Genomic DNA, 14,865 nt, shown 5'->3' with positions numbered 1-14,865 from the left:
TGTAGCAAAGTTTCTTAGCCTATTATGACTTGCCTATTGTTTTGCGAGCATCTAGATAACCTATTGACTGAAGGGAATTTTTCTTTGGATTTATATGCTTTTGAAATGTTAAAAAATTTAACTTCCAGATTTTCAGTGAAAGTTGATTTTAGAGCTTTTTTTTCATAATCTAGCCTAAAGTATTTTTTCAAAATTCACATAGTTTTTGGCAGAGATAGTTTTTTCGGGATCTCAATTTATAACAAAATTTGATCAGATTTTTTATCATATTTTAACGGAATTGATTTTTTTCACTTTTTTGTTTCATGGTTTTGTTTCAAGATAATCATAGATTAGTGAAGGCACGTTTTGTTTGATGAGTAGTTGGATGGCGTTAAATTGATTTTCACTTCGAGTCGTTTCTGGAATTCTTCCGGCTATGTTTTTTTTAAGATCTGTTCACACATTTTCATGATTTTTGAAGTCAAATTGGAGTGGTGATTTTGGTCACGCCGAAACAGGAAGTGGAGCGAAAAAGCGAGTGGTTTTGCGGCGTGAATTTTTTTCGCTCTAATTTTAAAGTAGAGTGAGAAAATGGCGTTTGAACAAAAATTCATTTTCTCGCTAGTGGTTTTTTGTTCACATGCGGCAATTTCACTTTGGTTTTTACTATTTTTTTCGATTTTTTGGATCGGATTTTATTCTAAATGGTTTTCCAAATCCATTCATAGTTTATTCAAGGTATAGTTTTTTGTTTAGTCAATGAAAATTCTTTGAATTGTACGTCAGGACTTGTCCTGCTATGTTTTTTTTACTTCGTCGAATAAAAAAATGTTTCGCTTTACCTCATTTTGCCGCTTTTTCAACATTTTGCGTGATCTTTTTGACTTCTCTAGGCTAGTTTTTCTCTTCTCTCATTCTGCTAAAAGTGATTTTGAACATCAGTTGCTCAGCAAAGCAATTCAAAATGAACAGAGTCAGTATAAAAAATTAGTATAAAAAAAGTCAGAAGTAGAAATGGGATAAACCCATAAAGCCCAATTTTAGATGCCCGCTATTTGAACGTCGTTCCTATAGGTCTTAGTTACCATCTCTAATGCTTATTGGTATTGATAGTAGTCCCTGTAGCCTCTCTCTAGGAAACAGAAGTACGTTATGTTCAACTACGAAATGGCATCAAAATAAATCGGACTTAAAAAATTTTTTGTACAAAAATCTTTTTTTTTTCAATATCTTCTATTCTTTCAATCCCAATCATGCTTATTGGAATCAACGGCGTATATTTTCCGGCAATCTGCCGGGTATGTTTTACAATTCAAATAATTTGAATTGTATTGGGACGCTGTGTTTTTTTTAAGATGTGTTCACACATTTTTCAATGACTTTGATCTTTCAAAACGGGATAAACAGGTAAAGCCCAGCGGGCAATAAGTTTCATTAGAGACACAAAGTGGTCTTTAGTAGTCCTTCAAGTGCTTAGAGTGGTGCAGCTGCTGAGCTGGCCTTAATTTAAGGTTAAAAGCTCATTTTTTGGAGTTTTTGGGCTCAAAATGGTGCAATTTTTCATGTTTTTTTTTGGGATTTTTTCAGTTTTTTGTTGATTAGTCTGAGGTTGAAGTTTTGAAAAGTTGATGAAGGCATTTTGTGAGACAAAATTACTTGTTATGACAATTTAATGAGCTATATGTTTTGGTACTACAAACACAAACACGCAAAAGGATAGTAATTTTTGCAATTTTTCTCAAGTTTCTTTAAAATTTTTTGTCATTTTTTGAGTTTTTCCAGCTTCAGGAACCAGGTAATTTCCTTTAAGGTTTGATAATAGGGCACTGCATAGTTTCTAATAACCATGGATTGCTTTTCAACATTTTAATGTCTCGAATTTAATCATTGTTCTTATAAAATCTGCAATTTTTTTCAAGGTTTTTTTAAATTTTTTGTCAATTTTTGATATTTGTCAATTCTCAAATGCTAGAAATTCTAAACCAAGGTCTGGTGAAAAGTTACTGCATGGTTCATAGTTTCAATGGATTTGTTAGTTCCAATGGATTAGTTACAACAATTTAGCCTTTCGCATTTTAAAAATGTTTTCATAAAATTTGCAATTTTTTTCAAGTTTTTTCAAAACATTTGTCTTTTATTCAGCTTTTCTTGCCTCAGTTGACTTCTTGGAATTGACTTTTTCGATGCCTTACCTCACTCAAAAAAATTGACTTCTGAACTCACCCATGGAACTTCAAATTCTATGAACATTTACTAGTTAAAGATCAATTGTGTGCATCTAAGTAATGCAAAACGTATATGCCCTAATTCTTGAGTATTAGAGTCTTGAGTTTTTGTTTTCGAATATTAATTTTGAAAAAGCTCTATTAGGGTTTTTTTCCTTATAGAGCGTTTATTCATGTTTATTGATAGCCGCGAAGCGATAGCGGCTATCATTGGGGACAACGTGGTTTTTTACAATTCAAAGAATTTGAATTGTATTGGGGCGCTGTGTTTTAAGATGTGTTCACACATTTTTCAATGACTTTGATCTTTCAAAACGGGATAAACAGGTAAAGCCCAGCGGGCATTAAGTTTCATTAGAGGCCCAAAGTGAACGTTAGCAATCCTTCAAGTGCTTAGAATAGAGCAGCTGCTGGAATGGCCTCAATTTAAGGTTACAAGTTCATTTTTAGGAGTTTTTGGGCTCAAAATGGTGCAATTTTTCATGTTTTTTTTTTGTGATTTTTTCAGTTTTTTGTTTGATTAGTCTGAGGTTGAAGTTTTTAAAAGTTGATGAAGGCATTTTGTGAGACAAATTTACTTGTTATGACAATTTAATGAGCTATATGTTTTGGTACTACAAACACAAACACGCAAAAGGATAGTAATTTTTGCAATTTTTCTCAAGTTTCTTTAAAATTTTTTGTCATTTTTTGAGTTTTTCCAGCTTCAGGGACCAGGTAATTTCCTTTAAGGTTTGATAATAGGGCACTGCTTAGTTTCTAATAACCATGGATTGCTTTTCAACATTTTAATGTCTCGAATTTAATCATTGTTTTTATAAAATCTGCAATTTTTTTCAAGGTTTTTTTAATTTTTTTGTCAATTTTTGATATTTGTCAATTCTCAAATGCTAGAAATTCTAAACCAAGGTCTGGTGAAAAGTTACTGCATGGTTCATAGTTTCAATGGATTTGTTAGTTCCAATGGATTAGTTACAACAATTTAGCCTTTCGCATTTTAAAAATGTTTTCATAAAATTTGCAATTTTTTTCAAGTTTTTTCAAAACATTTGTCTTTTATTCAGCTTTTCTTGCCTCAGTTGACTTCTTGGAATTGACTTTTTCGATGCCTTACCTCACTCAAAAAAATTGACTTCTGAACTCACCCATGGAACTTCAAATTCTATGAACATTTACTAGTTAAAGATCAATTGTGTGCATCTAAGTAATGCAAAACGTATATGCCCTAATTCTTGAGTATTAGAGTCTTGAGTTTTTGTTTTCGAATATTAATTTTGAAAAAGCTCTATTAGGGTTTTTTTCCTTATAGAGCGTTTATTCATGTTTATTGATAGCCGCGAAGCGATAGCGGCTATCATTGGGGACAACGTGGTTTTTTACAATTCAAAGAATTTGAATTGTATTGGGGCGCTGTGTTTTAAGATGTGTTCACACATTTTTCAATGACTTTGATCTTTCAAAACGGGATAAACAGGTAAAGCCCAGCGGGCATTAAGTTTCATTAGAGGCCCAAAGTGAACGTTAGCAATCCTTCAAGTGCTTAGAATAGAGCAGCTGCTGGAATGGCCTCAATTTAAGGTTACAAGTTCATTTTTAGGAGTTTTTGGGCTCAAAATGGTGCAATTTTTCATGTTTTTTTTGTGATTTTTTCAGTTTTTTGTTTGATTAGTCTGAGGTTGAAGTTTTTAAAAGTTGATGAAGGCATTTTGTGAGACAAATTTACTTGTTATGACAATTTAATGAGCTATATGTTTTGGTACTACAAACACAAACACGCAAAAGGATAGTAATTTTTGCAATTTTTCTCAAGTTTCTTTAAAATTTTTTGTCATTTTTTGAGTTTTTCCAGCTTCAGGGACCAGGTAATTTCCTTTAAGGTTTGATAATAGGGCACTGCTTAGTTTCTAATAACCATGGATTGCTTTTCAACATTTTAATGTCTCGAATTTAATCATTGTTTTATAAAATCTGCAATTTTTTTCAAGGTTTTTTTAATTTTTTTGTCAATTTTTGATATTTGTCAATTCTCAAATGCTAGAAATTCTATACCAAGGTCTGGTGAAAAGTTACTGCATGGTTCATAGTTTCAATGGATTTGTTAGTTCCAATGGATTAGTTACAACAATTTAGCGATTCGCATTTTAAAAATGTTTTAATAAAATTTGCAATTTTTTTCAAGTTTTTTCAAAACATTTGTCTTTTATTCAGCTTTTCTTGCCTCAGTTGACTTCTTGGTATTGACTTTTTTGATGCCTTACCTCACTCAAAAAATTGACTTCTGAACTCACCCATGGAACTTCAAATTCTATTAACATTTACTTGTTAAAGGTCAATAGTGTGCATCTAACTAGTGCCAAACATATCTGCCCTAATTCTTGATCATTAGAGTCTTGAGTTTTTGATTTCGAATAATAATTTTGGGATCTTCTCCGTTTGTACCTCCAGTACGCTATGCGCCCCCTGTTACAGAGCACGTGCCATTACATACTACGTCATTATGTAAAAAATATTGCACGTCCATCTGAAGGGTGCAATTAATATGCGCCCACTAAGCTGATGGGACACAAACGGAAAAGATTCAAATTTTGAAAAGCCCTATAAGGGTTTTCTCCTTTTAGAGCTTATGTGTCGCATAAAAATGACAGTCCAAAGCTAACCCAAAAAATCTAGTGGTCTATTAAAGGACTTGTGGTCGATCTGTCTATCTAATCTCTTTAGTTGTTTCAATTCATGGAAGGCTCCAAGCGTCTGTCGCGGCTATTTTCCGGCAATTTGCTGGCTATGTTTTTTAAGATCTGTTCTCACATTTTAATGATTTTTGTTGTCAAATTGGAGTAGTGATTTCGGTCACGCCGAAACTTCACGCCGAAACCAAATTTCGCTTTCTCGCTACTGGTTTTTTGTTCACATGCGGCTATTTCACTTTGATTTTTTCTGTTTTTTAATTTTTTGGATCAGATTTTTTAAAAATGTTTTTCCCAATCCATTCGTAGTTCATTCTAGTCCTAGTTTTTTGTTCCAACTAAATTTTTATATCTCGCTAGTGTTTTTTGTCCAAATGCGGCATTTTGACATTGATTTTTTTGTTTTTTTTATAAAATATTTTTGATCTTTTTTAGAAATGGTTTTCGCAATTCACTAATAGTCCGTTCTAGGTCTGCTTTTTTTGTTTATTCGATGAAATTTTTTTGAATTGTACGTCAGGACTTTTCCCGTTTTGTTTTTTTATTTCGGCGTCGCGATTTTTGTTACCACCATATGATGTCACAACCACTTCAAATTTGCTTTTTGTTCACTCGTTCATGCAATTTCAACTGAAGTCCGTGCGTGACGTCACCTTTCGCTCTTAGTTAAGCGAATTTTTTTGTTCACTCGCGTGATTAAATTTTTGGTCACACTTGACTTACCTCACTCTCAAAAATGACTTCCTCTCTTTGAAATTGACTTTTATTTACTTTAATTTAAAGAGATAATGTCCAATAGGTGTGTGTCACTCTTAACGAAGGTTATTTGAGAGCAGCTAATAGAGGCAGCAAAAACTTGTACAGATTTTTAATCGAAATATAACATATCAGCCTTCAACGAAAAGACTTTTTTCGGTCTGTCTTTTTTACTGTTTTTTTGAGACTGCAGATCTACAAAGCTATAGCGGCTTTTTTCTGGCAATATGCCTGCTATGTTTACAATAAAAAGAATTTGAATTGTATTGGGGTGCTGTTTTTTTTATGATCTGTTCACACCATGATTTTTGAAGTCTAATTGGAGTGGTGATTTTGGTCACGCCGAAAAAGGAAGTGGAGCAAAAACGCGAGTGGTTTTGCGGCGTGAATATTTTTGCTCTAATTTTAAAGTAGATTGAGAAATTGGTGTTTGAACAAAAATTCGCCTTCTCGCTTCTGGTTTTTTGTTCTCATGCCGCAATTTCACTTTTTTTTTACTGTTTTTTCAATTTTTGGATAGGATTTTTTTCTAAATAGTTTTCCCAATCCTTTCATAGTTCATTATTGGCCTATTTTTTGTTTGAACCAATTTTTTTTTCTCGCTAGTGGTTTTTTGTTCACTTGTGGCATTATGACGTTGATTTGCATTTTTTTTAAAATTTTTCCATCTGTTTTAGAAATGGTTTTCCCATTTCACTCATAGTCCGTCCTAGGTCTAAATTTTGTTTGTTCAAATTTTTTGAATTGTACGTCAGGTTTTATCTTATGTTTTTTAATTCGTAGTCTCCATCGAGGATTCTTGCTACCTGAATTCTTGGAATCGACTTTTCCGATTTCAGTGATTTGTACTGCTTTGTAGTTAAATTTTGTGTGCTTGACGTTGTTTGTTCTGCTTTTAGGTAAATTGCGTGACTTACCTCCTTCAAAAAATGACTTCTTAACTCACCTAATGAGCTTTAAATTTTATGAACGTTTACTAGTTAAAGTTCAATAGTGTGCATCTAAGTAGTGCCAAACGTGTATGTCCTAATTCTTGAGTAGTAGAGTCTCGAGTATAATAATTTTGAAAAAGCTTCATGAGGGTTTTTTCTTTATAGCGCGTATGTGTTAAAAATTACAGTCCGAATCTAACCAAAAATTTTAGTGGTCTATTAAAGAAGTGATGGTCAATCTGTCTATCGTATTTCTTTAGTTGTTTCAATTCATGGAAGGTCACAAGCGTCTATCGCGACTTTTTTCCGGCAATCTGCTGGCTATGTTTATCAAATTCAAGGTTGATCCATTTTTCATTTTTACTTTAGTGTACACTTAGAAAATCGGTTTAGATTCAAGTTTTGGAGTTAATGGAGTTCAACTTTGAGTTTATTTCAGTATACCAACAAATCATGCTGAACTCAATGCTGCAATCTCAACAACAATCCGCTTTTGATCAGTTGCTTCACAGCACGGCAGCTGGCACTTTAAATCAGCAGCAGCCTTCCCAGTTGAACATACCTCCTTCTCTGACGTCACAAACATCTCCTCCTCTGACCAACGAACAGATTCTTCTGCTTCATCAGATCAATGCATGTGGGTTGTACGGTTCCAGTTCCAGTCTTCCGGACAACAATAGTCAAAGCGTGTCTCCGCATCCACAGATTGGAAGTGGCCCTGAAATAGCCTCTGGATCCCCCTTTATTCCGGTTCCTTCTGGCAGTGCTAGCAACTTGGGACCGGGGAGAACATCCGGAGTTGCGAGTGGTCACTGGATGTCCTCGGGATCTCTGGACGGAATCAACAGTCATAACCTTCCCTTCAATGCCCAGATCCCTCAGCCGATGTCGTCCTTTGATTCCAACCTCTCTGATTCGCCTCCTGAAACGAGAGGTGTGATGGGTATTCTGGATGCGCACCAGATTGCATCCGGAGGTGCGAACGTGGCCGGCTTAGCCAGAAGGCATAACTCTGGTGACAACATGCACAGTCTGAAGGTTCCCATTGAACATTCGGGTGACGAACGATGCTCAGTGTCTTCAGGTTGGTAGTTTTTAAGCTCCCGTCCAATTTTGACCCATTTTAACTCTTTTGAAAATTGGCAATAGTAGAGTATTAACCAAATGAGTTCTCAAAACTAACACGCATTATCTGAAGTCCAAAGGGCGCTACATATAAGGTGGCCTCGAAAGCCGTCTTTCTGCAGCTAATACTGATTGCATAATTTTTGGAAAGGTGGCGATGAGACAAAACTGCGTTACCTATCTTTTGAAATTTGTCTCATGTTTATTTGAAGTGTTATGAGATACTGGTGAGCATAGTGGACTGCTTTTCAACTAATCATATGCTTAGATAATGCTTCCTCAACCTCGCCTGACAAAGTGCCAACTAAACTAGAGTGTGATCCAAACAACAATTCCAATTCTATTGCACCATCTACTTCTGCTATTAGTCCGCAATTGGAAAACCCTACTAATGTCACCGAGCGTGTAAATAGCGGCAGTGCTGTCTCTGATTGTGCTTTAACCGACATATCAAACGGGCGAAAAGGTCCGAATGCTTCTGATACTAACAGCAATTTGGCTTCGAGTGCAACTAACGTTAATGGTGGGAGTGGTGTGAAAAAGTTCAACACTTACGCAGACTGTGTAGCCAAGTTGCTTTCTGCTTCTAGTGGCGCAAATCAGCACAATATTGCAGGTAATTTTAGCCTCAAGATGGTAACTAATGTTCTGCCCATTAGTAGCTCTATTAGCCGAATGTAGATACATAACTACCCTCAACTTGAATTAGTTTTATGAAAGTTTACAGGGTTGATTCGTATTAGAAAGTTTATTGATTCGTATTAGAACTAATCATTTCACATTCCCAATAAGAAGAAGCATATGGCTTAACTATCAGTTTTACCAAAATTTTACCCGTAAGTAATGGGGTGGGGGGGGGGGGGGGGGGTGAACTCTATGCTATTCTGGTTGTTTTTTATAGCTGCGAAGCTGTAAGCTGAGCGTAGCTATATTGCGGTGCTCTTGGTTTTTTTACGACTCGAAGAGGAGTATTGGTTTTCTCTCGGTTTTTTTTTTTTTACAGGAAGTAGATTTGTTCACGCGGCATTTTGACCTAAAAGCGAAAGTGAGAAAAGCTGTCTTAGTGAACAGATTTTCGCTAAGCGAGAGAAGTTTTTTGATCATGCGCTGCGTTTAGTGAATGACTTTTTGACATTGAAAAGTAGTTTTTGACTGAATGGCACATATAGATAACCGTTTTTAGCCGTTTTTTCGTCTAAGTGGCCTAGTTTTTTTGCTTGTAATTTGGTTTTTTGTAGAAATAATTTTTAATCGATGCTATGTTGAATTGTAAACCCCGGAAATTGATAGCACAGTATTTTGTGTAGCCTGAAATTGCGTTTCAAATGCGAAATTGGCACATATTTCTTGATTTTTAGTTAATTTTTGGCTTTTTTTCTATTAATTTCCTCATTTTTGGATTTTTTTAGCTGTTTTTTGTCAAAAATCAGTTAATATGGCAACTTCCCTCTGATAATTCATATACTCAACGCCTCCTTCTACCTCGATGTAATTTTCTTTCATAAAATTGTACATTTGCTAATCCGATTTTCGTAGTTTTTTGCCAATTTTTTTCAGTTTTTTTGTTTGTATTTTGCTTTTAATTACTAGAAATAGTATTTTGGAGAACATGATGGACTTTAGTTTCGTTTCAATAAGAATTCAATCGTTTTTTGGTGTTATGTTTTTGAAAAAACAGATAATTTTTTTTCATAAATGCAGTCTTAAGTATTTTTTGACCACTTTTGCAAAATGTTTCATTGTTTCGTATGTCTGAATTCTGCTTTTTCTTGTTTCATTCTGTTCAGCAAGTTGGATTTTTGTCTCAATTGACTTTTTGTCTTTTCTATGTCTCGAATGCTGATCAATGAAATGTACTCGTTTTTGTTGATTTTTTTAAATTTGATTTTTAACTTTCAAAAATCAAGAATTGGTCTTTTTGTTACGGTGTTCCTAACATTGTGTCCATATTCTTCACATTTTCGTTTGAATCATTCTAGTTTTGTCCTGGCACCTACTTTTATATTCGTTATATTGATTTTTCAGTTGTTAAAAAATTGAGTGAATTCAGCTTTTTCTTAGATCTTGGTTTCTTCGGTTTGCAATTGATTTAATTCAAAATAAGGCAGTACTGGGACTTTGCTAGAAAGTCTTTTCCAACATTTCTACTTATTACTATTCATTGCAATTTTCTTCCGGGCTTGGTATTGTTTTGAGACGATTTTTTGCTTTTGAATATTATTCTGTTGCTTTTGTTTTTCTATGATTAATTTAATTTTTGAATTAGTATGAAATCATGTTGTCTAGCATATATACAACAAGGAAGAATCATGTATTATTTTTGTCCTAGTTGCCGTGATTAGAAATCTAATTGTAGTGGTTCTCTGATTCTTAAGTTTGAGCACTCTTTTTTGAATAATTTTGACTTTCCTGTCTTTTTTGAAAAGTTTTTATCTGCCGTTTGCTTTCGCCATCTTTTTGAGATTAGAATCATTAGTTATCTGAGGGCAATTGATGGCCCTGTCAGCTTTGTCAGGCTATCAGTTTTTTGACCATCCTAAAAATTTCAGACTTTTTTAACGTTACCAAACGTTTTCAATAATAAAATTTTGCTGCATTTTCTTTCTCTTGTTGACAGTGGTTTAAATTTCACCGGTTTTTAGATCAGACTCGGGGAGGTAATGAGTTAATGGTTTAATACAAAAGGTAATGGCTTCAGCTTTTCGTGAAGTTTTGGTGCTTCGAGTCGCTTCCGGAATTCTTCCGGCTATGTTTTTTGTTTCGTCGTCTGACGCTCTTTTTTCGTTTTACATTTGTTCACACAGCAAAGCTGAAAAAGTCAAATTTTCTGAATGACTTCTTCCTCTCACTAACGGCATTTGCGCGCGTGACGTCATTTCTCACTCGCTTTAGCGAAAGTTTTTAGGTTATTTGCGTGATTAGATTTTGATCATACATGACTTACCTCACTCAATAAAATGACTTTTGCACTTTAAAACTTAAGTTTAATTTGATTTTGTTTAAGGTCAAAGGAACTCATATGTGCAGTAAAGGTCCCTAATAAGAGGTTTCTGCGGAATGAATTTTAACAAGCTTTTTATTATTTTATCGCTGCATGTTTTTTTAGCCTAGTTTTTTGAGGGGCGTCGATTTTTTTTTTTCAATTTAGATCTGTATCTGTTTCTATCTCTATTATATGGCACGCAGGTCTATTCTTTCGCAGCTATTCGGGCAATCTGCCGGCTATGTTTCTGTCAATTTGAACCCCGCATATAGTCATCGGAGAAAGGCGAGTAGTATCATTGAAAGCCCTCGAACGTATTAGGACTTTCAGTTGAATATTCACGTACAGGTTTTTTTGAACCTGTAAGATTTTCTCGAATTTCATTTTTGTTGAAGATGTGAGGCTTTTAAAAAAATCTAAATTTTTCCTTTATAATTAGAGAAAATTAAAGCGAACTCTTAGCAAAGCTATTGAAATTCATTGGGGTGCTCGTATTTTGCCATTCCATTGATCAATTTCTAATGCCATTAATTATATGTGAAAGCCCTTGCAGCCTAGATTAGTTGCTCAAATAATCAATCGAGAGTCCAAACTGCCGAAAACATGGATTCCATGTATTCTCAGCAGCTTCGGTGAATTGTACACTTTGAGACTGGTAGAGCTAGATTTTTCCCAATTTTTACGACCAAAAGTTAAAAGAGTCAGACAAAAAATCGGTCAAGCAAAAATGTAAAGAGCATAAATAAAAGGGCTAAAAACTTTTTTGAGAGCATTTAAACATAGAGCAATTAATTGGTTGAGTTTCAATCGTTTAAATGCTACCGTTCTGATTTTTCGTTAGAAAGTTAGAAAATTATAACGTTGGGATTCAAACGATTGAAACTCATTTTTTCGAAAACAAAAGGTTTGCTGAAAATTTGATGGTTGGTCATTTTCCACCGTTTTTAATCTGCCACCTAACTCAAAAAATAAAAAAACTTCTTCAACTTACCAACTATTGGTATTAATGTTTCCAGAAAACTGCAAAACAGGTTCAGCGAAAATCATAAATTAGTTTTCATGCAAAAATTAAAGTAAGAGTTTCGAACTACTTTTATTCGGTTCTTAAAACCTTTCCTATGGAATCGGAGTTATTGTTTTATAGCTTTGCAAAGTAAATTGATTGAATTTGTTTTTTTTAGTTTTTGTTTTTGTTTTGGAAAGTTATGCAGCGATTAATTGTTTTAAATATATTTGATTATCATAAAATTCATCAGGCTACGGGACATTCAAGGAAAACTTTTGATGCTTTTCCTTTTTGGTTGAATTCTTAATTGTGAGGGAAGGAATGTATATTCGTAAGTTGATGCTAAAATAGTTTTATAAAAAATGTTCATTTCTTCAGTTTTTGTTAAATTAATATTCGTCGAACTTTTATGCAGATAAATGAAGGAAACAGAGATTATTGGCGTTTGAAAAGAAAATTGGTACTGTAATCAGAATTACAATGAACTTGATCGTTTTAGTCAATGGTTCCTAATTTTTGGAGAAAGATCTACCGATTTTTTAAAACGACTTCTCAGCACTTGAACCATTTGAGAAAATTGTTCTCTTTGTCCATGTGATCTAAGCTGCAAGATTTTTCACGTATATTTAATTAAGTTTGAAATTGAATAATCGAACGGAAAATGTTTTTCATGAAGTTCGATTAAATTTAACCTCACTCCACCAAGGGCAGGAAGGGTAGGAACATTATAGGCAAAACCATATTACCGAGCCCTCGTTAATCAACAAACTACTTTCAATACTTTTTTCAACAAACTACTCCAATTCTATATCTCTCTGTCTATTCTATGATTGTTTCCTGAGCAAATTGAATTCAACTAAAGCAATCGGGTGTTGTTATCTGGCGATATTTAAGGTGATCAATGTTTTCTTTATATTCGATTTTATTTTCAGACCAAGGCAGCTTCAACGCGTCATTCAACAACAACACTAATCCAAACACGACTACTAATTCTGGTCCCACCGCTTCCTCAATGGAGGCGATGAACCAATCTTTAGCAGACATGATGATGCGTGCAGTAAGCAACGCCCAACATCTAACCAATAAAACAGACCAAAATGATGCCATAATTGGATCTCTGGGAAAGGATTCTTCTAATCTACTCACAGTGGCTAACCTGAACGAACTACAACCACCACTTGACGATTCGACTATGCGTACTTCCAGTGTGTCAAGTTATTCCAGTCAGCAGACCTTGACTCCTGGAAAAGCAGCAGCTGCTGGATCTTCGGTGTCGACAGCAACTGCTGTCCTCAATGAGAGTATCAAAGAGCCCTCAAATGCCAGTCAAGTGCTGGCCGATTCCGCATTCTTCAACAAACTTGTTAGTATTTTTTATCAAAAAAATTAAATGGAACTGTCCCCGCCTCCCATGATGGTCTGCATTGGTTTATGATTGCTTTTGTCCGTTTCAGCTGTTAGAACAAGACAGAAAACGAATCCTGGCACAGCATGCAATTGAGCAAGACGTGGGATCTAAACCAGAGCTTAGAATTCCGACCCTGGGCTGGGCTGGCCTGGGCTTCTCTCGATCCATGCCCTTGGCTTCTCTCAGACAACTCGGTGTGAATGGGAGTGGTGGTAGTGGAGGGGTGGTGGGCCAGAAGCAGAGGAGTAACGGGGGTGCTTTGAGGCATGACAGTGTTTTCGAAGACGACGAACGAATAGCGGCACCTCTTCTTTCTCCAGCTGTGAGTTTCATACACCAGTCATTCAGAGAATTTATTGTGTGCGATCTGACAAATTTCTAACAAAGTTTCTTCGCTAAAAGACTTATTATATACATTTTCTTAGTATAATTCCTCCTCCTGCTTGCATAAATCTCAGTATAATTTTTATCGAGTGATAACTTATCAGATCTGACGATGGAAATTTGACATGATAAAATTTGGCAATCAATGGAATTGCCTTTGATACGTGTTAAAATGATATAGATCAGTTGCGATAGCTAGAGCCAGCTTATATGCAACCCATATTTAATGCCGGAAGATTTCTTAATTTGTTCATACAGGCCTATAAAAAATTTTATGAAAGTGAAATGTTTCCTCGGTGTTTAAGAGTCATCAGTGATAGACTCGGCAATAAATACCTGGGGAATTTGAGGTTCTGGGTGAAAAACTAAGACATTGTTATTCAGGGAAGCGAAAGTCAATGGAAAGACGACGTGATACACCCCTCGGACCCCAGCCAGAAAGGCAGCAAGCATGGTGCTCCGGGTGATAAACCAGTCTTGGCATCCTCAGCCGCTCCTAATCAACCTATGTCAACCAGCTCGCCAAAGTCTAATCTGTTCTCCATTCCACAGCAAAGCCAACAACCCCTTTCCAGTGTCTCCATGGCAACCACTCGGCCGACTAGTTTTACTAGCCAGATGGCCATAACGCCCAGTGCCAACCAGGAATTCAGAACAACTCCAGATCAAACGACCCCAGTTTCGGGAGGACCTCGACCACAGCCTTACACTTTTGCAACGTCCAATCAAGTTGACGGACTGTCGAAATTGTTCAAACGTCCGCCTAATGCGTTTCCTTCCATGAGTTATATGCAACGTGGCAATGGGGTTAGCGAAAGCCAACCAGGGTTTTCTGCAATGAGCGGAAGCGTGAACAGAGTTGGGTGTTCAGGGACTGGTGAGACGGTAGCTGGGGTTCTGAGCAGCAGCGGACTTGCCAAATATATCGACTTATTCCGAGAACAAGAGGTAAGGCAAGGTTTCTGAGAAACTAAATGTTTGGAAGTGTTTTTGGATAATTAAATGAATGTTATTAATAGCCGCGTCAGCAATTCCAGGCGGCTATTATTGCGCTCCTAATTTTTTTTACAATTCAAAGAATTTCCTAAGTTTTTGAATCTGTTTTTATAGTTGCGAAGCTGTAAGCTGAGCATAGCTATATTGCGGTGCTCTTGGTTTTTTTACGACTCGAAGAGGAGTATTGGTTTTCTCTCGGTTTTTTTACGACTCGAAGAGGAGTAATGAGATTCTACAGGTTTTTTTTTTTAGCAGAAAGCAAGTTTGTTCATGACTTGAATTTTGACTTCTTTCTATTTGAGTTTTTACCTCCGTTTTTGATTGTTGAATTCTGTTTTCGAACATTGGACTTTAACAATAGCTTAGTTTGTAAAGTATAGCAAT

The 14,865-nt window shown here is 35.4% G+C and overlaps 1 protein-coding gene across 3 annotated transcripts in view; it reads left to right on the top strand.

Moving 5' to 3' along the window:
* LOC142352038 (uncharacterized) overlaps positions 1–14,468 on the top strand; it is a 49,641-nt gene extending 35,173 nt beyond the window's left edge. For 2 of the 3 annotated variants that reach the window (XM_075404379.1, XM_075404381.1), the window contains 5 exons: positions 7,019–7,663; positions 7,973–8,320; positions 12,626–13,056; positions 13,148–13,423; positions 13,870–14,468. In XM_075404379.1, coding sequence (XP_075260494.1) covers positions 7,019–7,663; positions 7,973–8,320; positions 12,626–13,056; positions 13,148–13,423; positions 13,870–14,451 — 2,282 coding nt within the window. In that variant the 3' untranslated portion in view covers positions 14,452–14,468. The remainder of the gene's footprint in view (positions 1–7,018; positions 7,664–7,972; positions 8,321–12,625; positions 13,057–13,147; positions 13,424–13,869) is intronic. The other variant, XM_075404380.1, reaches the window with a different exon arrangement.
* The last annotated feature ends 397 nt before the right edge of the window (positions 14,469–14,865 follow it).

Source organism: Convolutriloba macropyga, chromosome 13, assembly GCF_964194025.1.
Source record: "Convolutriloba macropyga chromosome 13, txConMacr16.3, whole genome shotgun sequence".
In the NCBI taxonomy this organism is placed as follows: Eukaryota; Metazoa; Xenacoelomorpha; order Acoela; family Convolutidae; genus Convolutriloba; species Convolutriloba macropyga.
This window is presented reverse-complemented; position numbering and strand designations above follow the sequence as displayed.